General features: G+C 39.5%; 1 protein-coding gene across 3 annotated transcripts in view; it reads left to right on the forward strand.

The window, feature by feature from the left end:
* Positions 1–24,200, forward strand: part of RAD50 (DNA repair-recombination protein (RAD50)) — a 134,885-nt gene that overhangs the window by 104,990 nt on the left and 5,695 nt on the right. For 2 of the 3 annotated variants that reach the window (XR_016083943.1, XM_010275775.3), the window contains exons 20-24: positions 1,732–2,056; positions 21,229–21,354; positions 22,596–22,648; positions 23,092–23,242; positions 23,323–23,385. Coding sequence is in view for 2 of the 3 variants with exons in the window: in XM_010275775.3 (XP_010274077.1) it covers positions 1,732–2,056; positions 21,229–21,354; positions 22,596–22,648; positions 23,092–23,242; positions 23,323–23,385 (718 nt within the window). In the remaining variant the exon portion in view is untranslated. The remainder of the gene's footprint in view (positions 1–1,731; positions 2,057–21,228; positions 21,355–22,595; positions 22,649–23,091; positions 23,243–23,322; positions 23,386–24,200) is intronic. The other variant, XM_088900808.1, reaches the window with a different exon arrangement.

A 24,200-nucleotide genomic window follows, 5' to 3' on the forward strand; every position in this document is an offset into this window, starting at 1 on the left:
ATTTTATTTTCCTTCTTCCTTTTCTTCTCATGAATATGTTGATTTTCTATACTTTAATATGAAATTTATACTTCTCTTATGAAAACCATGAATAATTATTAAAGAAATATGGTTATGGTACCTAGGGAACTACCCTAGGATCTATTTTTTAACATAAAAAAATTCATCGCCTAGGTGACTAGGCGCCCCCCAGTCGCCTACCCTCGCCTTGGAGCCTTGAAAACTATGCTTAGGGTCGAAGGGGATGATGATAGACCACCCATAGAATCGTCCCCCATTGGTCTTTCTAAACAGGTCACGTGATCATTGAAAGAGTCACGCGAATCGCCTGGGGTTACCTCCAATTAACCTATGATTTGACTCGGTTCAACCACTGGTTCAGCACGTCACACTCTTTCACCTTCCTTGCCACATACGACAAATCCTTCTAACACAACCTCTGCAAAAGTTTTGAATTTTACCCTATGATAATGAACCAACGGTCCTTTCTCCTTGCCTTTAGTAATCTGTCCAACTTCTTTCGAGAGGGGAGACAATTGAGTTTCCTTTCCATTTCCAACGTTATTTCCTTCTTCCTGTAACAAGGGACCATATGCCAGGTGGCAAGTCATCATCTTCTTCTTTAAAGGCTTCCTTCCAGAGTTTGGCTTCCATCGTTGACAGAAGGCAAGCTTTGTATGCAAGACCATCAATGAAGACCTGCACCATTCTAGGAATGGTTTCAGGCTTAACCCTCACCAGTCTAATTGGTGCAGCTCTATTCTTCCTTGTGTCGATTTCTTCTAACACTCCCCCACACAGCCGAGCCTTTTGAAATGTATCTTCTAACATTCCTCCAAACTTACCATGTATGTAGGTTTCCATTTTTCAACAATTATGCCTTTTTTCTATTGGTATTTGGAGTACATGAATCTCCTCTTTGAAGTTGAATTGATCCACCTCTGCTTTACAGTCTTCGAAAGGGGTTAGTATCATGGTTCCTTCAGTACTTAACCTTTTTCTGATTGCGTCTGCTACTCAATTCCAGTCTAGTATTTTCCTAGTTGCAGAAACAATAGATCTTCTGCTCCAAAACACTTTTGAGCATTTCACTATGGCTTTAGGCAAATTGAACAGAAGAACGTAGGGGTAATGTTCTCCTCTTATGCCACCTGTTCAAGCTTCTTTATCAATGATTCTTCTTTCCCAGTATCTATTTCAAGGGTACTCTCATTAAGTAAACTATAGCTCTCTTCTCTGTAGAGTCTTAGAAATCACAGTCCAACCCATCCTATGTTTCCCAATGGGAAGCATACTATTTGCTTTCTTCTTTTCCCATACCACTCTGTCAATGCGATTAACCAACCTTTGGAGTTATTTCTCACCTCCATTGTATACACTCTTTCTCCGGACTTGTATATTTACTGATTGAATTGTTCCATCAAGAAATCCCTCAAATCAAGTTATCAAATCTCCCATCAAGTAAACTATATTTCTCTTCTCTCTGTTTCTTCAAGCAGGAACTTCTTTGCCTCCACTCTGAGTTCTCTCTGCCATCACCAATTCACTTGTAGATTCATTAAGGAGTCCTCTCTGTACTGATGTCCTGTCCCCGGGGGGTAGGGTTTCTTTTTAAAGAGTATGTATTTTTCTCAAAAAAAAAGATAAAGGAGTATTTATTAATAACCAGAATAGCTTTATTTATTATTTTTTCATACTCATTAACCTTAACCATGAGTTTTGTCATTCTAGGTATAATGATGCAAGAAAAGGAGAAAGGCTAAAGGAATTGCGAGATAAGTTATCTGGACATGAATTTGAACTCCAACGTCTTAAGAATAAGAAACAAGAGATTTCAGCTGAACTGGAGAAAAGTAAGGAGTTGAGGCGGAGTCAAGATAAATTAAAACGAAATATTGATGATAACTTAAAGTATCGGAAGACAAAGGCTGACCTGGATGAGCTTACTTGTGAGATAGAATCTCTTGAAGATAAAATATTGACAATGGGTGGAGTTTCTACTATTGAAGCTAGTCATAAAAAAGCAATGCAGGAAAGAGAAAGACTAATGTCAGAGGTAATTGAGTATATTAACATAATTGAGTGTACTACTTGTCACTTAACCAGAATTACAATGAAAAACCAGTTTATGTTTACCATTTCTTTAATGATGACATCCTATGGATGATCTGCATTTTTTATGATATAATCAATTACTTGCTCACTTAAAGTACATGTGAAACCTGCAAATATTAATTAGAATTGTGGTCATTTATTTTTTCTTTGCAGAAAGATGTTCTAACTAAAGGTTACCTAACGCAAAACTAAAGGAGTAGTTGGTAGATGTTCTAGCTAAAGGTTACTGTTGAACAAGACAAAGGGAGAGAGGAGAGGCGAGAGGACTAAGAGCCCAAAAGAATACTGTAGGCGTGCAGTATGTTATTATTTATACTAGGATGGTCGTACAACTTAAAGGATGAAGAAATTACAAAAGTACCATTGCGGTACCAAACAAATATACAACAACATTTGTCAACACTCCCCCTCAAGTTGGAGCATAGATATCAATCATGCCCAACTTGTCACAAAGATCATGATGTCTTGAGTGGTGTAGTCCTTTTGTAAAGATGTCTACAAGTTGGTTCTCAGAGTTGACATAGGGAGTACACACTTCGCCTGTGATGATTTTCTCTCTGATAAAAGGACACCAACAACATATTCAGCTTCAGCACTGGATCTAGCCACTACATTTTGCTTCTTACTTCTCCAGGTAACAAGGTTCCCTCCTATAAAGGTGCAGTAGCCACTAGTAGACTTTCTGTCATTTTGAGATCCAGCCTAATCTACATCTGTATACACTTCAACTTTCAAATGCCCGTGTCTTTGAAATAACAAGCCAGCACCAGGAAACCTTTTTAGATATCGGAGGATTCTTTCTGCTGCTTCAAGATGAGTGGACCTAGGTGCATGCATGAATTGGCTAAGGACACCAACAACATAAGCAATGTCTGGGTGGGTCATAGAAAGATATAACAATCTCCCTACAAGTCTTTGAAACTGTTTCACATCCTTGAGAGGTTCACCTTGGCTGTCACATAATTTATGGTTGGGATCAATGGGAGAGTCAACTAGCTTCACTCCCATCTTTCCAGTGTCCTGAAGTAAATCTAGGACATATTTCCTTTGGGAAATGAAGATACCCCTTTTTGAGCGGGCAACTTCAATTCCAAGGAAGTATCTGGGAGGCCCTAGATCCTTCACTTCAAACTGAGTGGCAAGGAAACTCTTCAACCTCTGGATTTCATCCTTCCAGTCACCAGTAACAATTATATCATCAACATATACTAGTAAAGCAGCCATTTTACCTTCTCCTCTTTTTCCAAACAGTGTGTGATCTGATTGACATTGCTTGTATCCTTTCTACTGAACCACAACATGGAATCTGCTGAACCAAGCTCTTGGTGATTGTTTCAGCCCGTATAAAGACTTCTACAACTTGCACACCTTCTGTTCATTGCCTTGAGCCTGGAAACCAGGGATTGTATCATGTAAACTTCCTCTTCAAGATCACCATTCAACATTGCATTCTTGATATAAAGCTGATGTAGATCCCAATCCAGATTAGCAGCAAGAGAGAATAGAACTCTAATGGAGTTCATCTTGGCAACAGGAGCAAAAGTTTATGCATAATCAACTTCGTACACTTGAGTAAACCCCTTTGCCACTAAGCGAGCTTTATACCTCTCCACCGTTCCATCAGCCCTATGTTTGATAGTGAACACCCATTTACATCCAACTGGATCCTTTCCCTTGGGATGATCTACAAGTTCTCATGTGCCATTTTTATGAAGGGCATTAATTTCTTCCTTCATGGCATCTGTCCATACAGGTACTGAAAGAGCTTCTGCCACATTCTTGGGGATAGGGACACTGTCAATAGAGGTAAGAAAAGCACGAAAAGAGGGTGAAATGTTCTCATAGGAAACAAAGTTGGAAATGGGGTGTTTAGTGGTGCACAATCTAACACCTTTCCCTTCATTAGCAGCAGAGGTATCAATTTCAATAGAATCAGGAACATCATTGGGAGCCAAGTTACATGAGTGGATATGATCCTCCCCCGAGGAGTTTGATGGCACTGGAGGTACAGCTTCTAGATTCTCCACAGCTCTTGAATTTGGTTGGCCTTTGCGACGACGGAAGAAGACACGAAAAGGTGGAAAATCAGAAAGAGGAGGGAGCTGAACCAGTTTCTCCTCATGCCTACACTCCCCCTGAGGAGAAACAGGAAAGAAAGGCTCATCCTCAAAGAAAGAAACATCCATGGAGACATAGAATTTCCGAGAAACAGGATCAAAACAACGGTATCCCTTTTGAGTGAAGGAGTACCCAAGGAATATGCAAGGAATAGCATGAGAATCCAATTTCCCACGAGTGGGAGACAGATTTTGGACAAAGCACCGACAACCAAATACACGAGGAGGAATGGGAAGAAGGGGGGCCTTAGGAAAGAGAAGCTAATGTGGGGCTTTGTACTCTAACCAACGAGAGGGCATACGGTTAATGAGGTAGGTAGAACAAAGAACAGCCTCAAGCCAAAAACGTTTGGGGACATTCATATGGAGTGGTAAACCCCGAACCACTTCAAGGAGATGTCAGTTCTTTCGTTCAGTCACACTATTTTGTTGTGGTGTTCGGGCACAAGAGCTACGGTGAAGTGAACCACGCGAAGCAAAGAACTCCGTGAGATCACTATGAAAAAACTCTTTCGCATTGTTTGACTGAAAAATTTGGATTTCAGTTTGAAATTGAGTGAAGACCATCTGGTGAAAGTCTTGGATAATTTTTGGTACTTCCTTCCTGGTTCGCATAGAATATACCCAAGTATATCTAGAATAATCATCAATGAGGGTAATAAAATACTTGTAACCACTCTCAGATGGTAAAGTAACAGGGCCCCATACATCAGAATGAACAATGTGAAAGGGAAATTCAGATTTACTATTTTTTTGAAGAAAATGAGTTCTACAATGTTTACTTAACTGACACGTTTGACAAAAGAAATCTGAAACGGACATTGACTTAAACAGTTCTGGAAACACAACTTTTAAAGACTCAAAAGATAAATGACCAAGGCGACAATGCCATAAATAAACTTGACTCTTACAGGACTGACTCATAGACTCTGTAACATGAAGACCAACCTTATTCTCCAGCATGTAAAGTCCATCAACCATACGTCCCCTACCAATCGTCCTCCCCGATGCCAGATCCTGAATCACACAATGAGAAGGGAAAAAGGTCACTGAGCAGTTTAAGGAATTAGTAACACTACTAACAGAGAACAAATTAATGGGAAATTTTGGAACATGTAGGACATCAGAGAGGGTAAGGCCAAGGGGAAGAGAGATGATTCCTTGACCAGCTATGGAAGTGTATGATCCATCAGCTAGTCTCACCTTGTCTCTTCCAGAAAGAAGGTGATAGGTTTGAAAGTAAGAGGACGTACCAGTCATGTGTTTTGACGCTCTAGAATCAATGATCCATGGAGAGTCAAGGGTGTGAGAAGCAACATGTAAAGCTGTGGCAAAGTTACCTGACGTAGATGCAAATGAGGTTGAGGGAGAAGCATCCATCTGACGAATTGCTCTACCATAGAGCTCTAAATGGTCATGAAAGTAATTCATAATATCCTCCCTTGGGTCAGATCCAGAGAGATGTGTCTGAGTCACAGTATGGATGGAGGGCTGATTCTCCCGAGTAGCCATGTTGGCCATAGTGTATTTCTTTGTACCTTGCTGTCTTGACCTTTTATTCACATCTGAACCTCGCTGCTTATTCAGATCTTGAGCCCATTTTGGTTTCCCATGAAGATCCCAGCATGTATCTTTGTGGTGTCGGGGTTTCTAGCAATGAATACACCACAATTTGTCTTTATCCTCTGTTTTTTTTTGGAGATCTCCTTTCTTGGAAGAATTTTCCACACTAGTAGAGACACCCCCTTTTGCTGCCAACACAACTGCATCTCCACCAGAGTTGTTCATCAAATTCCTTCTGCTCTCTTCAGATTGTACAAGAGCATAAACTTCCTGAACTGATGGAAGATCCTTAGAACTGAGAATCTGGACTCTGATAGATTCATACATAGGGTTCAAACCATGTAAGAAGGCAAACACTCTCTGCTGGGAGATAAGTTTCTTGTACAGTTTTGCATTCTCGTCACACTTCCATTCCACATTTTGGTAATGGTCCAACTCCTTCCAAACAGAAGTCAAGTCAGAGTAATATACCGATAAACACCTCTCCCCCTATTTACAAGTAGACGATTTTGCCTGTAGTTGATAGATCTTGGCATAGTGTCGCAGTTCTGAATATGTAGATTTTGCTTGTTCCCAGATCTCATATGTTGTTTCAGCCCACATGAAATTCTTCCTTATTTGAGGTTGCATGGAGACTAAGAGCCAAGACATAACCATGCTGTTCTCCTGATTCCATCTATTATATTCAGCACTCCCAGAGTGTGGTTCTTTAATTCTCCCATTAATATAACCTATCTTCCCCCTTGCAGTGTTGTACAACTTGATCCCTCTTGACCACTCTAGGTAATTTAAACCATCAAGAGGGACAACAGCAATGGGAAAGGATAGGTCACCACCCCCACTCATTCCATTCAGCATTGAGGAAACTCCAGATGTGGCAGAATCTTCACCACTCATGATTTCAGATTTAAAAACAACACCCAAAGGAGGGGCACTGCCTAAAAAAAAAAAGACTGCTGTTGCAGCACACAAACAGGTCCTTATGACCTATGGTTTCACAGGGATCCAAAAACAAACACTGCTGATGCAGCACATAAACAGGTCCTTATGACCTACGGTTTTACAGGGATCCAAAAACAAAACACTGCTGTTGCAGTACATAAACAGGTCCTTATGACCTATGGTTTTACAGGGATACGACCCCACAACAGAATGGAAGGAGAAAGGTGAAGTTCACCACACACCTAATCGGCAGACCTGGTACAGGTCCAGCTTCAGGTCAGCTGAACAGTCAATGAGAGCAAAGTAAAAAAGGTTACTTCAGTCCATCAACAGGGCAGCTGAACAGTCAATGAGAACAAAGTAACAAAAAAAAAGGTACTTCAGTCGAATACCAGGGCAGCCGAACAGCAGATGAACAGTAGATGAACAGCAGATAATACCTTCGTGAACATCAGATGATAGCCTCTGAAAGTTTCAGTCGAACATCAGATGGAAATTTCTCCATAAAACAGAACCTTCTCCACGCTGGAAGATGAAAAGTCAGGCAGACTGCTGGAAGATGAAGGGACAGACTGCTTGACTTTGGAAGATGAAAAAATCAGACTGCTCGACATCACCCTTCAGGCCTGGACGACCTGCTCTGATACCATGTTGAAGAAGAGAAAGGGAGAGAGGAGAGGCGAGAGGACTGAGAGCCCAAAAGAATACTGCAGGCGTGCAGTATGTTATTATTTATACTAGGACGGCCGTACAACTTAAAGAATGAAGAAATTACAAAAGTACCCTTGCGGTACCAAACATATATACAACAACATCTGTCAACAGTTACCTAACGCAAAACTGAAGCAATATGTAAACAAACTAGTCATGATTGATATCTATGTTCAGCTCAAGGGGGAGTGTAGAGATATTGGGCCGGATGGGCCATAGTTCTTTTCTTTTATTTTTAGCACTATTTATGTCTTATGTCTTTATTATTGGGCCTTAGTTATGGGCCTGTTTTACTTTTCTTATTGTCTTTATTGAGCTAGCCACCCTACTAAGGGTATACTTGTAATTGTATCCAAACTGCAATGAATTTCTAATAAAAGTAATTTGAGGGATTGGAGAGAGGTAAGATTGCTCCCTTCTTTCTTCCTCTTCATTCTTTTCTTCTCTCTTTTGAACAATTTCCTCTTTTTCTTCTTCCTTCTTTTACCTTTTCAGATTTATTGCAGGTGTGGTTCACAACTTAATAAATGTGGGCTACACAAGATATGGACCTAATCTTTGGCTCTTTTTTTTTTTGTGTGTGGCCACTATATAGAAGGAAGAAATTGAAAACCAAATCCAAAATTAGCAAAGATGATGCTGAAGACTTAATTGTTAAACAGGGATCTAGCACCTTTGGAGGTGGGGGCTTCAGGCTCCTGTACCTATTGAGCCACAACGTGAGGTTACGGAGAAGTTAAGAAGTTGAGAAAATTGGGTTGGAAGAAGTGGTAGAGGCGTAAGTCCAAGTAAGAAAAATAATGGGCCTTTTTTGTGGGTGGGGAGGATTTGCAATGAATGCTTTTCTGAATTTGGAAAAAGGGGGGAGAAAGCTAGGGCTAGTGTTTCTAGATGTGAAGAGGAGTAGAGTTTGGGTGGTCACTGTTTTGTGGGGAGGGTGTGATTTGTTTGGATCTTCAAAGTGTGGAGGTTGGATTGAGTAGGTTTTCTGTTTTTTTTTTTATTGTGGTTTGGTGGGGTGAGTTTGAAGGTCTTCAAGGGTGTTTTTTATTTTTATTTTTTATTTTTTGTTTATTTTCAAAAAAATCCATGTCACACTTGTAAGCTCAAGCTTTTACCATTGCACCAACGAATGGTAAAATACTTCATTCATGTCCATTCACTTTTGCATTTTTTTATGATATAATCAATTACTTGCTCACTTAAAAGTACATGTAAAACCTTCATATAACCCTTGACAACTAGTCAGGCCTTATACATCTCAATTTTACCATCAACATGATACTTGATGGTGTACACCCACCTACATCGCACTGGTTCTTTTCCAATAGGCAAGTCTACAATATCCAAGGTATTATTTTTGCCAATTTCAATTCTCATAGCCTCCCACCATGCTATCTTGGACAAGGCTTCTGTAGAAGACGTGGGTAATGGTTGAGAGGAAATAAAGGCTTGGAAAGAATAGTATGAGGGTGACAACAGGCTATAAGAAAGGCGTTTTGAAATGCAGTGAGTTGTACATTTTCTCTTGCCTTTTCTCACAGCAAGAGGTAGGTCAAGGTTTAGGAAGGAAGGTAATGGAGCAGGTGGTAAAGGACTTGTCCTCTCTTTAGGAACTAGGAGTGCTTGAGGTGAAACTGAAGATGGGGGAACAACTTCTTGCCATAGCCTTTGCCTTTGATACCACCTTTCAACAATAGAATGATTAGTAAAGACCAAAGGACTGGTAGGTAGTGGAGGAGCAAGAATGTAAGAGCTAGGTGATGAGGAAGACTCTACCAAAGGGACAAATGGAGTTTAAAGGGCTCAACACTAGTAAATAACTCAACGGAATGCTCCCGCTCTAGAGAATGTCCATAAAAGAGAAGTGGTATCCATGGAAACAAAACATGTGCCACTAGTAGGATCAAAGCAACAATAACCCTTCTATGTGGAGGCATACCCTAAGAAAATGCACTTCTTAGCCTTGGGTTCAAATACATGCAAAGATATATGGGCATAACATGTGCAACCAAATACATGCAAAGAAATAGAAAATATATCACAATGTGGAAACAAAACAACAAAGGGGGATTTCAATCCCAAGACTCGAGAAGGCATGCGGTTAATAAGACAGGTAGCTACCATGACATCACCCCAAAATCTCATAGGAACATGGGAGGCAAAAAGAATACTCCTGGCTACTTCAACAACATGTCGGTTTTTCCTCTTTGCCAAGCTTCAAAGTATTGATACACCCTAATATGGTGCAAAGGGGTGTATCATACTTCGAACCTTGTACCCATCTTTTTTTTTTCAAAAATAGGTTGGGGTGTAGGTTTTAGGCCCTTTGACCCCCTAAAATAGGTTAAATCCCAAAAACCCCTTATTTAGTGTATCGGTGGGTCATTGATATGTGACAATTTTGAATATTGCTTTTTGCTACTCTATTTTGTAATTGAGTATGGGCACAAGAACTTTCGTGCACAACCCCAAATCTCTCAAAGTATAAGGTAAGGTCTTTCTCAAAATATTCCCTAGCATTGTATGATCAAAATATTTTGATATGGGTATCCAATTGGGACTTTAGCACGGGACCACATAAGATAAACCCATGTATAATGAAGAATGTCATAAATAAACAAATTAAAGTATTTATAACCACCTATTCAAGGTAAATGGTATGGCACCCACACATCAAAGTGAATAATATGAAAAGGAATAGTAGATCTTTTATTACTTGTAGGATAAGAGTTTTTGCAATGCTTTAACAGCTCATATGACTCACAATGTAGACTTGACAACTTAGTTTCCTTAAATAAAGTTGGAAACAAAAGACTCAATGAAGAAAAGAAAGATGGCCTAAACGATAATGACAACATAACACAATTAATTGACTCTGACACATTTGAAGCAAAAGTTGCTCTTTGAAGTGATACTTGACTTTGCTCAGGCATATCCAATAGGTATATCCTGTTTGCCTCATTGCCACTCCCAATCATCTTATGAGATTTCATGTCCTAAAAAACAAAAAAGGAAAGAATGTTACACTGCAATTCAAAGATTTTGTCAAATTACTAACTGAAAGCAGGTTAGTGTTAAGCTTAGGTACATGAAAGATTGAAGATAAGGTGAGGGTATCTGAAGTTCTAATGTCTCCCTTGCCTGAAATGGGAGAAAGAGAGACATTAGCAAGAGAAATCTTGTCTCGGCCAGATAAGAGCAAGTAGAAAATAAATGGGACATGTTGGTCATATGGTAAGAGGCATCAAAATCTATTATCCAAGGGATACTATGGTTACTCGAGATAAAAGCCTGATTAGTAGTGGCATGAATACCTGGATGTGCATAAGCTAAAGAAGAACCATTTACTAAGGGAGTAGGAGGCTAGGAGTTGTAGTAGTATTATAGTATATTCCACGTGACTAATGATCTGGTCATACTTCATACTTTGCTATGACGGTTGCAAGATGTTCCCCCACTGACGTTTCATCATAAGGTCCCTTTTCACTCAGATGTGGTGTTTACATTTGCATTGTCACCTTTCTCATTCCTTTTGCCTCTATTACCTAGTCTTTTCAACCTATTGTTGATTCAGCCGGTTGAACTGTTCGAACAGTCACCTAGTCAAGATTTCGGGTCCATTTTGGTCAAAAACCATCCGACTTGGGTGGATCAACCGTTGACCCATTTGACCCAGTCATCGGTTCATAGGTTGTTCACTCAATGTATGTGCAAACTTTCAGAGATCACAATTTTGTTGTGGTGTTTTGGGGCACAAACCTTGATGTAAAATACCATTATTTAGAAGATAAGCATTAACATCCTTAGCAAAGTACTCCTTTGCATTGTCCAAATGAAGAATCTAAGTATCAACACGGAATTGAGTATATATCATATGATGGAAGTCTTTTATAACTTCAAGAACTTCATCATGAGAATGAAGTAAATATATCCTTGTATAGCATGAGTATTCATCAATGAAACTAATGAAATATTGATATTCACGTTCAGCAACAATAGCATAAGGGCCCCATACATCAGAGTGCACAATGTGAAAAGGAAAATCAGCTCTTTATTAATAGGAGGATATGAGCTTCTACAATGTTTGCTTAACTGACAAGTAGAATATTCTAATGATGACAAAGACACTGACTTGAACATGTTTGGAAACAAACATCTTAAGGAAGCAAAGGACAAATGACCAAGACGACAATGCCAGAGATAAATCTCATCTTTATTATAATGACTCTTTTGTAGACTTGATTGACTTAATAAGCCGGTGCTTGGATAAGTAGCAGATGACACTGAATCCAAAATGTAGAGTCCATCTATCATATGTCCCCTACCAATCATCCTCCCTGTAGTCAAATCTTGAAACACGCAAGAATCAAGGAATGTTGCAAAATAGTTTAATGACTTGCTAATACAACTGATAGAAAGAAGATTAATAGGCATTTTTGGAACATGGTAAACATCAGACAAATTTAACTCCCTGTCCAGCAATAGAAGAGAAAGTGCCATCAACAAGCTTAACTTTATCTTTTCCAAGCAGAACACGATAAGAAGAGAAAAGAGAAGACTTATTGGTCATATAATTTGTGGCCCTTGAATCAATGATCCAAGGAGATTGAGAAGAAATGGATGAAACATGCAAAGCGTTGGCATGGATATGAGTTTGTTGCATAAGAAGTGGAGGGAGTATGGGAAGTTTCCTCTAACTGTTTGAGAACACGCCCAAACTGCTCAAATTGATCATGCATGGTACTTAGAAGACCTTTCTTAATTGTAGACCCCATAGATTGAACAGTGGAGGAGCCACCATTGCTTGATTGTTGTTTGGTCTCTTGATTTGGTGTAGTTGAAACAGTATTGGCTGCATTAGTTTCTGTGCTTCTCTTGGAACTTTTTAGGTTTTCCATGTAAATCCCAACAAAAATCCTTAGTGTGTTACCTTCTACAGTGAGTATACCATAATTTATCCTTACCAAAATCATACTTCTTTTTTGTCTATCACCTCTTTTGTTTTTGTTAGACAGTGTATGCCCTTAGCTCCAATCAGAAAATGTACATTATGACATTTATTGTAAATGAATAAAGTACATATTTGATTCGTGTTATTATGGTGTTTCTGTGTAATACCCTTAAACTGGACACATATGAGACTTGTGTTAGTTTAGAATCTTCACAGCCGTTGGATAGATCTGGGGAGATTTATCCTGCCAAGGCTGACACTGATGTGCCGTCAAGTTGGTTGGGGTGTATACCATAATTTATCCTTACCAAAATCATACTTCTTTTTTGTCTATCACCTCTTTTGTTTTTGTTAGACAGTGTATGCCCTTAGCTCCAATAAGAAAATGTACATTATGACATTTATTGTAAATGAATAAAGTACATATTTGATTCGTGTTATTATGGTGTTTCTGTGTAATACCCTTAAACTGGACACATATGAGACTTGTGTTAGTTTAGAATCTTCACAGCCGTTGGATAGATTTGGGGAGATTTATCCTGACAAGGCTGACACTGATGTGCCGTCAAGTTGGTTGGGGTCGCTTGTCTCAGCTGCCAGGGTGAGACCTAAGGTACATGCAGTGTGGGTTTTCTTGAAACCCTGACCTAAGGTACATGGGAGAAGAAAATAGACCTTGAGAGTGTGGCAATGAGGGTTTAGAGTATGAGAGCTTCGAACATACTCTCACTCTAACACCCTAACACTATTTTATTATGTTAAATTTAAATAATTACAAGGGGGACCCTTAGTTGGGCAAGAAATTACAAAGAACATAACATAGGAAGGATGGGTCCAGAATAAGGCCCATTATAGAAAGGAACATAGACAGTAAGAAAGGATGGGTCCTCTCTTGTCGGGCAGTGCTTGACCATTATGGGCTGAGAGGTTAAGTGTAAGGCCATTTAGGATAATACCTGATGGGCTAATCTTGCATCTTCCCACAGTCCTTGGGTTTTTATAAGATGGCTTGGCCCAGGGACTACTTAGTGTAAGTATTGGGCCTATAGGGTCCATGTGATGGGTTCAAGAGGTTCACTGGGCTTCCTAGTGAATTCGGCTAGGTCTTGTAACAAAGGTTGGGCCGAACCCATGTGGCTGGTGTGTAGATCAATGCTTGGGTCCCACGCCATACAAAGAAGCCCAACTGGGCAGTAGTTTGGAAGACTATTGAGCACTTATTACTTAATGGGCCTAAAGCCCATTTCGATCTGGGCTGATTTGATCAGTCTATTAAGGGGGTGGATCTGAGATTAGGATGAGCCCTAAAGCTAATCTAATCTGCAGATAAGATTAAAAAGAGTCCTAATCCAAATACAGATTTGGATAAGGGCAACTCCTGATATGATTAGGAGGTTTTCTTAATCATGAAGAAAGAGGAGGAAAAACCCTAATTTCGAATTACTTGAATTCGAACCCTAGGAGTTTTCAGCAGATAGCTCTGCAATTTGAGATAGGATCTCAGACAGCTCTAGAGAAAAAAATAGCAGTTCACCACATTCTCTAGCTTCCTCCTCCAGCAGCCGCCGCCGCCACCCTTTTTCTGCCAGTTCGAGAAGATCAAGAAACGTTCTTGATTGTTCGTGCGGTGCTCATAGTCTTCCATCGAGTTTTCAGAAGAACCTGGTTCGTGGGACGAACACTGCTGGTTCGGCTCCATCATCACTGTGTCATCTTCAGTGGGAGCTGATCTTGGGATCTTCTTTGGGCGTGAACACCAACTTTGGGAGATACTGCTTCTCTGGATCAGGTATAATCCCTCCCTTCTCTTTTGGTTCAAATCTGGTTTGGTTTGGTTCAAGTAGGATCCTTGAATTTTGATTCTAAAATCAGAGAATGCGATTCCCAGTTGGAAGGAAGGTAGGAAATTTTTGAAATTCGCCCACCCATTCCGCAACAGTTTTGGCATCCATTCGATGGATCCAACATTCCTTTCAGAAGCAGACTCATCAAAAGACTCAACTGGGACAGGAAGAGGAAGAGCAAACACCTGTGACAAATCCTCCCCCTGTGGACAATGTCCTTCCTGAGAGGAACCATAAAAGGGAGAATGCTCATCAAAGGTGACATCCATTGAGACATACCGAGTGCCAGTCTTCGGATCAAAACAATAGTAACCCTTCTATGTGGGGGAATAACCAAGGAAGATACACTTGTGGGCTTTTGGTTCAAATTTATGCCTTTGGACACTTGGAACATGTACATAACAGGGGCAGCCAAAGACACGAAGAGGAATTGAAAAAAGGTCCTTGTCCAGATGAAGGAGATTGAAAGGAGACTTAAACCCTAAAACCCTGGATGGCATACGGTTTATAAGGTAGGTAGCAGTGAGAACGGCATCACCCCAAAACCTTGTAGGAACTTGTGAGGCAAACAAGATACTTCTTGCAACTTCAACAATATGCCTATTTTTCCTTTCAGCAACTCCATTATGTTCTGGGGTCCTAACACAGGAGCTTTGATGAATAACCCCCATGTCAGAGAGATAGTAGGATAAGTTCTTCTCAAAATATTCTTTTGCATTGTCAGATCTGAAAATTTTAATCCTGGTATCAAATTGGGTTAGAACAAATTCATGGAATTGTCTTACAAGTCTTGGAATTTCATCACGGGATTTCTTCAGGAATATCCAAGTGAACCGAGAAAAGTCATCAATAAACAAGATAAAATATTTGTAGTCACCCATGGAGGGTAAGTGGTAAGGCCCCCATACATCAGAGTGCACAATATTAAAAGGAAAAGAAGATCTTTTATTGCTCAAAGGATAATTGTTTCTACAATGCTTTGATAACTCACAAGACTCACAATGAAGACTGGATAAACTAATTCCCTTAAACAGTTAAGGGAATAGATGACTCAAGGCAGAAAAAGACAGAGGACCCAAACGACGATGACACAACATAATCCGACTAATAGACTCTGAAGAAACAGACCTAAAAGCAACATTTCTAGGATGATCAAGGCATTGTCCCGGAGTATCAAGCAGGTATATTTCATTCGCCTAATGGCAGCTCTCAATCACCTTCTGAGACTCCAGATTCTGAAAAACACAGTAGGAAGGAAAGAAGGTTACACAACAGTTTAATGACTTGGTTAAACTATTTACAGACAACAAATTTGTATTTAGTCTAGGTACATGAAGGGTAGAAGGTAGGAACAAGGAATTTGTAGCCTTGATGGTTCCCTTACCCGAAATAGGGGCAAGTGAGCCATCGACTAAAGTGATTTTTATCACGTCCAGGAAGCAAATCATATGAAACAAACAAGGTAGAAAGGTTGGTCATATGATCAGAAGCACCTGAGTCAATAATCCAAGGGATCTTAAGATTATTTGAAATGGTTGCATGATTGGCAGAAGCCCTTATACCTGAATGAGCAAATGCAGAAGAAGCTGAATTTCCTGAAGGGTTGGAAGAAGAAGTCACACCCTCTAGATGACTGATCATCTTCCCAAACTTTTCATATTCTGCTTTCATGGTTGCCAACTGTGCACAACCAGACATCTCTTCAGTATAGTACTTATCACTATCTGGACCAGCAGCCACATTTGCACTCCCCGTCCTTTTACTATCATGTTTTTTCTGAAACCAAATGGGAACAAGATCAGGATGTAATTTCCAGCACTTGTCTTTGGTATGCTTTGGCTTCTTGTAGTACTCACATACAACCTTTTTCTTCCCAGAGCCACCAGCAACCCCTTTGGGTTTAACCCCCATATTCGCATAGTGTTCACTAATACCAGCCCCTTGAACTTGGACAGCCCTTCTGCTCTCTTCACTGCTCACCAATGCATATGCTTGTGACAATGAGACACTCTCCTTGGATAGAATATTCTGTTTTGTGATATCATATTCTGGGTTTAGTCCGGTTAAGAAGTCAAACACCTTGTTCTTTTCAACCAGTTTTCTGTAGGTCTCTGCATCATTGGTGGTGTCCCAATTTACAGCTTCTATTAGGTCAATTTCTTGCCACAGAGACTTCAGGGTTGAGAAGTATACAGCTAAAGGTTTCCCCCTTCCCTTAAATTCTTCACATCACTTCTCAATTTATAGGCTCTAGCCACATTTAGTTTTTGGGAATAGGTTTCTGCAACACTGTCCCACATTTCCTTTGTTGAATTCATCCATAGGTAGTGTTGGCTAATCTGTGGCTGCATTGAGTTCACAAGCCACCCAATGATAGTGTAATTTTCTTGCATCCACTTCTCATAGGATGGATCATCTTCTGGGGGAGCCTTCTTGCTCCTAAAAATAAACCCCCACTTTCCTCTACTACATATATAAATCTTTACCGATTGTGACCATGCCAGATAATTAGTTCCATCTAGTTTAACTGTGGTCACAGTCAATAAAGAATCAACTGGAGTCCCCTGAACCTGTCCATATTCAGCAGCATTCTTGTTTTCAATCTCTGAGGAGTCCATCATGTAAACACTTCAAATAGGATTTCAGATGACTTCTACAAGTGTATTGAATGAGGATGAGCTAGGACTGAGTTCAACCAACCTCAAGACAGCAATACACAAGGCCAAACCACACCCGGAAGCTGTAAGAATCAAGTCTGAAGCAGCACCTTGTCGTCTACACGAGACACTAAAAACAACTTGGTTCGGCCTTCAAGAAGTAATCATAAAACTTCTAAGCACTGTGCACCCAATCGAAGTTCCTTTTCTAATCAGGGACTTCTAGGTAATCACCAAAAGGTACCCAAAGAGAGTAAATACCAGTTTGTATTGATGAAGAGGCCTTTTTACAAACACAGTGTGGGCAGTAGAGAAGACCCCACTGTCAAAGGTGAGAAAAAAGCCTCAGGAACAATCCGTATAGGCCCTAAAAACAGCCAAATAGAAGCAACAATTCGCAGCACTGAATCCAAGGATGTTTCAGTAGCTTGACAGTCCAAACAGTCGAATAGCCGTGCAGTTTTCAAGGAAATTTCAGACACTTCAACAGTCCAAAAACAGAGAAAAAAAAATAACTCAGAAATCTGAGCACAACTTACAATATTTAAGCTTCAAATCAGAAACCAAACTGTTTCCCCCTTTTTTTTTTTCTAATTCTTCCTGGTCACCAAACCACTTTTCCAAGAGATTTGAGTCTTGGGCACCTTCCAATGACCTTCAAGAATCAGGTAACACGAGCTGAAGCTTCCAGCCCTAGAAGCAGTCGGTTGGACTACACCCACATGAGAGCCTAAGCCAAGTTCAGGCCTGCTCTGATACCAAGAAGAAAACAGACCTTGAGAGTATGGCAATGAGGGTTTAGAGTATGAGATCTTCGAACATACTCTCACTCTAACACCCTAACACTATTTTATTATGTTAAATTTAAATAATTACAAGGGGGGCCCTTAGTTGGGCAAGAAATTACAAAGAACATAACATAGGAAGGATGGGCCCAGAATAAGGCCCATTACAAAAAGGAACATAGACAGTAAGAAAGGATAAACAGCCTATGGGCCATTCGGCCCATCTTCTCTACAATGGGCAAAACTGGAATGTTACACCTGACCCCTAGACTCGATTATGATACTGCACTAGGTGTCGGATTGGGCTGTCTTTGATATGCCAATCAGTGAAATCCTTAGAGGGGGTCAAAACTTGGGTATGTTGGGATAGTCCGAGAATTCATCTGAGTGGGTGATCATAGTGACAGGATCAGCCCCTTTGTCGGACAAAGGTAATGATCGGGGATGCACTCTCTCTGATGGAAACCAAAGCTGTCGGCAGCCAATTTCAATCGTTGAAATTTGTTTTTGCAAAATATATTTATATAAAGATATATATATATATCTATTATGGTTTCAAAATGTTTGCAAAAGGTTTTAATTCCCGGGATCCATGTGAGTAGAGAGTGCAACACTGTTCCTTGCAGCCGAGGGAGAGGTCCTCTCTTGTCGGGCAGTGTTTGATCATTATGGGCTGAGAGGTCAAGTGTAAGACCATTGAGGGTAGTACCTGATGGGCTAATCTTGCATCTGCCCACAGTCCCTGGGTTTTTATAAGGTGGCTTGGCCCAGGGACCACTTAGCGTATGTGTTGGGCCCATTAAGAGCCCATGGTGATGGGCTCAGGGGTTCTCTGCCCATAACAGTGAATTCGGCCAAGCCTTGTAATAGAGGCTAGGCTGAACCCATGTGGCTGATGTGTAGATCAATGTTTGGGTACCACGCCCAACAAGGAAACCCAACTGGGCAGCAGTTTAGAAGGTTAGTGAGCATATGGACTTAATGGGCCTAAAGCCCAATTCGAATTGGTTTAATTGGATTAATTAAAGAAGGGGCGGATCTGGGTTTTAGATCAACAGATAGGATATGGAGTTATCTCTATCCACTCAGAGAGTCCAGATCCAATTACAGATTTGGATTTGGAAACTCCTAATAAGATTAGGAGGGCTGGTCTAATCTGCAGATAAGATAAGGGCTTATCCTTACCTCTTAAAGAGAGCTCTCTTTAAGGCTATAAAAGGAGGAGGAGGGCGAACCTCCATTCATCTCAACACAACAGATCTCAGATCACAGAAAGAGAGAAGACAGCTACAGTAAGATTGCACCATCTTCTGCTCTTGTGCCCTCCTCCTGCTGCCGCCATTGCCAGTTCGATCTCCATTGTAGGAGTGATCAAGAAGGGTTCTTGATATCAGTTTTTGGAGAAAAACTGATTTGAAGTCGTGCTCACATACCCTCCAACGAATTCTTGCTGAAGGAGTCAGTTCTTGTGAAGAACCTGCTGATTCTACTCCACCCTACGTTGTGTCATCTTCAGTGGGAGCAGTCTTTGGAGTTTTCCTTGGGTGTGAACACCTTCATTGGGAGATATTGTTTCTTCGTATCAGGTAACTCCCTCTCCACCTTTTGGTTTCAGATCTGGTTCAGTTCTTGGTTCAAGATTGATCATTGAAAATGCAGATTTTCTAAAATAGGGAATGTGATTCCCAGATGGGAGAGAGAGAAATTTTTGAAATTTTGCCCTACCTTCCTGCAGAGTTCAGGCATCCATATGATGGATCTCTCATCTCTTCAGTTTTCACCCTTAGTTAGGAAAGCAACCTGCTCCCCCTCAAGACGATTCATAGCTGACCTAGTTTCCTTGCTGCACAAATTTTGAACTCGAATAGGTTCATAAATGGATTTGAGACCTGCCAAAAAGGCAAATACTTTTTCTTGAGAAAGTAATTTTCTATAAGAAAAAGCATCATCATTATTTTCCAGTCAATAGTCCTATAGTGGTCCAACTCCTTCCGCATAGATGTGAGAAAAATAGTAGACTGTTAGAGATTTGTCCCCTTGTTTATAGGCTGATGATTCAACTTGTAATTGATAGATTCTAGCAAAATGCCTTTGTTCCAAATAAGTTGATTTTGCTTGGTCCCAAATCTCCTTAGCCATTTCAGCCCACATGAAGTTTTTTCTAAGTGAAGGCTGAATTGAAGAAACAAGCCAAGACATGATTAAATAGTTTTCTTATTCCAACTTATCACAGCCATCTCCCTCTGTAGTAGGTCTTTTGGTCTTCCTAGTGAGATACCCCAACTTTCCCTTGGCTCCAACAAACATTTTTATACTTTTAGACCACTCCAAGTAATTTAACCCATCAAGAAGGATGATGGAGACTGGGAAATTGAAATTCTCCATGCTGCTATTAGCACTACTTTGCCCTTCAAGAGGATTAGATGTGACTGAATTATCAGTTGACATGGCTGAACAAATTGTTAACAGCACACCTTTAGGTCCCAAAACCGGTCACATAACTGATACGCTTCTAGGAAGCACACCAACAGCTGAATAAAAGATGAAAGAAAAAGCTAAACCGAAGCCCAAACAGCCACACAAATAACTCAGAAGGTTTCTAGCACTGAGGAAGCATTTTTTCAAACAGTTGGAGGGCAACAAACATACCAGATTTCAAACTTGTTACTGCATAAACTTGGTTGACTACTGCTGGTCTTCACACAGTTTTCAAACATTTTTGAGACAGAAAACACCCAAAAAACAGCACACCTTTGAAGGTCACACAGCCTTCTTACAAGTGCTGAAAGGTGAAACATACCCACAAACAAGAGGCAACTGGTCCTATGACCAGAAAAAGAAAAAAATGAAGAGATGACAGCCTATCAGTCCAAGCAGATTACAGTGGTGCATCCTTTAAGAAACCAGATTGCTGTAGAAGATGAGAAGAGAAAAAAGGGTTTTTTATGATAGATTATGCTCTGATACCATGTAATCTGTCACAGATACCTCATGTGAGAAGAGAAGAAAATAGAAGAGAAGAGAGGAGAAGAAAAGAAGACAGCAGGATGTAAGGGTTTGAATCTTGTTCGTACAGAGAGAGGACCCCTCTGACCCTTTTTATATTAATGAAGATAAAAATTACAGAGAGGTCCCTGAGAATAGGAAAAATTACAGAAAGACACCTACACCTAAAACACATAACGAAAAAACACCTTACAACACAGGTGTATGGGTATTGTAGCTTGAAGATGTTTGAAACTTTGGTTAATGTTTTCCCCTTCAACCTGAACTTGCTAAAGTTACTTAGTCATTAGAGTTGGTTAGTGAAATTTTCTACCTCACTAGAGCTGGGAGACATTTTTTCTTAATTTTATTGCATGTATTATTTATCTTATTATTATTATCTTGTCGTTCACATTACTTTATTACTCCATTGTGTCAATATCATCTTCCTTTGGAACTGAGACAGAATCAATAACACCAACCAATTGACTGAAATGTTCTTTTGTAGTTTCTGTTCTTCTGACATGTAAGAATTGATAAGTGCCTCTTTTACAGCTCAACATGTGTCGTGGAACGCTATCTGTTTATCAAAAGAATATTGCAGAGTATAAATGTGACCTTAAACAGGCAAAATACAATGACATTGACAAGCGGTACTTTAATCAGATGATCCAGCTTAAGGTCTAACTTCCTTTGTCTGACTTTTAAATGTGTTGAGGTTTTAGACAAATTGTGTAGTCTATACTGGTAGTTTTTGATTATTTATTGTTTAGATAGGAAGTGGGGACCACAGCATCTTGTTGGGTCCTTTTTGAGCAGTTATTTTAATTGTTTTGTGCTGTTTTATGTGTTAGCTGCCCTATAAGGGCATATTGGTCTTTGTACTCTTTATTATTTCAGACTATAAATAATAGAGAAGAGGGCCGGCCAGCAATATAGCTCTCTTTTCTCTCTCAAATCTCTTCTCTTCCTTTTCTCCTTTCTTCTCTTCTTCAAGAAATATTCTTTTCTTTTAAGATTTTTTATTTCAGCACCTTTCTACTCAGTGATTTAAAAGGCGTGCCCATGCGCACAGGCGAGGCGCATTTTGAGGTATGCACCTCAGCCAGGTCCTAGGCACGCCCCTATCGAAAGGTGCACGCCTGGTGCTCCTAGGCGTGTGCCTAATGCACCTTGCGCCTCAGCCCAGGCATGTGCCTTTTTAAATTTTTGCGCTTTTTTGCTGTTTTTTCAGTCTAACGGCTGGGCCGGGGGCTCCACCTCTAGACCCCCAACCATGCCCCTCGAGGTAAGCCCGAACAAGTCTAATGTTCATTCATTCATTGCAATAAAATATCTTCTTAAAAGGCAATGAAAGTTATAAAATCAATATTTTTTATGTGAGAAATAAGAATTTCAGACCCTAATTTAAACTTGTTCGGGCTTGCCTCGAGGGGCGTGATACAAAGGCAACTCATAGAATCAAGAATGCAATATGTTTTACATCACATTAGCTACTTGAAGCAATGCAATTAAGGAGAAAAAGAGATTGTGGGTTTTACATGCTTGAAAATGCTTTATATATTTGCTTTTATTTTTAAATTTTCATTTGAATACGCTTTACATGTTATGTTTATGCATTTTAATTTTAGATAATAGGTTTTTTAAAACATTTATTTTAAAATTTAAGTTTATATTTTTTATTATGTTTAATATTTTTTGCATTTTTTTAATTTTTTTTTTGCTTTTTTTAATTTTTGACTTTTTTTTATTTTTTTAGCTTTTTTTTTTGTAATTTTGCGCCTTTCTTAAAAAGTCGCACGCCTCGCCTTGCGCCTCAGGCACAAATTGGCCCTTGCGCTTTTAAAACACTGTTTCTACTAAATGCTTTATACTTTTATCCTTTCTCTTTAACTCTTTTTAATGGTGTACTCCTATGACAGACAACAGAGATGGCAAACAAGGATCTGGATAGATACTACAATGCACTTGATAAGTAAGCACTTCAAATGCATTTTAAGTTGTTTTGTTTCTTTTCATGTGTTGAACAATTTTCAGAGACTTTCAATTTGTTCATGAAAATTGAACTTGTTTGATGTGTTATAGATAATTCTTAAGCCAAGATATTATGTTTTATTTAGATGTTTCTTATTTTGGTTTATCATCATCCTTGCGCGTCCTATTATGGTGTCGTGCAGTCATTTTGAAAGTAGGACTGGAACATGCAAGATTTCATGCTTTTTCTTGTGCTTATAGATTTCACATTTCAGTGCTTATGTCTCTGCTGTTGAATCTTGTATTGTAGTGCGATATTATGTGAATTAAAGCATCTGACAATAGTTGTTCATCTTGTCTCTTCAGGAATAACATTTATTATTATCCTTGAACTATTTGTCTATATACTTCTCTAAGCATTGCTTCTATTTGCACTATTTGCAGAGCACTTATGCGTTTTCACACCATGAAAATGGAGGAAATAAATAAAATCATAAGGGAACTGTGGCAGCAAACCTACAGGGGACAGGATATAGATTATATAAGCATTCATTCCGATTCCGAAGGTGCTGGAACCCGATCCTATAGCTATCGGGTATGAAGGAATGTTCTTTGGACTTACCTTTTGGTTGAAACAGGCTGATGCTTATTTTCTTTTGATTGTGTGTTCTTTAGGTTCTCATGCAGACTGGTGATACTGAACTGGAAATGCGGGGAAGGTGTAGTGCTGGTCAGAAGGTAAGCATTCAGTGGTTTCTGTCTAATTTTAGCTTGATATGAAGAAATCCAGTATAGTGTTATCTTTACTTGAATATTTCAGTGGCATTATTTGCCACAATTGTTAAAAAGGGAAAATTTCCAGGCACATCATCTTAACTGTTCCAACTATACGAGGTCAGATACAAGAATCCTGTTCCGCCATTCCATTCTATTCATTGACCCATTTATAAACAATGGACCCTTAAATTATTTCTCATTTCTTAAACCCACGTCCTTTTTGATCTACCCCCAGCTTTCAAGCCCCTTAACTTAGTCCACTTCTTACTGGTGCTGTGGATGGTCTTCTCTGCATGTGTCCAAACCATCTTAGTCTACTTTCCCTCATTTTATCAAATATTGGAGCTACTCCTAGGTAAATAGGTTCATTTCTGATCCTATCTTATCTAGTTTTCCCATTCATCTGTCTGAATCTCTGTGTTTCTGCCAAACTCATTATTGTTATTATCTTCCTTTTAAAACTGGGTTGTGCATTTCCTGGAAAATAACAAGAAGAAACTTGCTCATTTTGGTTATTTTATTGAAAAAGCTGAATTTTTAGGATAAATATGGGGGCAGATGCAAGGATTTTGGTGGGAACAAAGAGTTGTCATTGTGCTTTTTTCTTTTATCAATAACAATAATTTGTTAAAAGGAAGATAATAAAGAACTAGAAGGAATCCTCATACTTTCAGTTTTTTTCCCCAGGTCATGCATCTATTTTAACAAAAATGATCAACATGACTTTAGTAGTATATGGATTAGAAGAGAAGAGAGAAGAGAAGAAGAGGGATTTG

This window comes from Nelumbo nucifera, chromosome 3 (assembly GCF_055504915.1).
Source record: "Nelumbo nucifera cultivar China Antique chromosome 3, China Antique-T2T, whole genome shotgun sequence".
Lineage (NCBI taxonomy): Eukaryota > Viridiplantae > Streptophyta > Magnoliopsida > Proteales > Nelumbonaceae > Nelumbo > Nelumbo nucifera.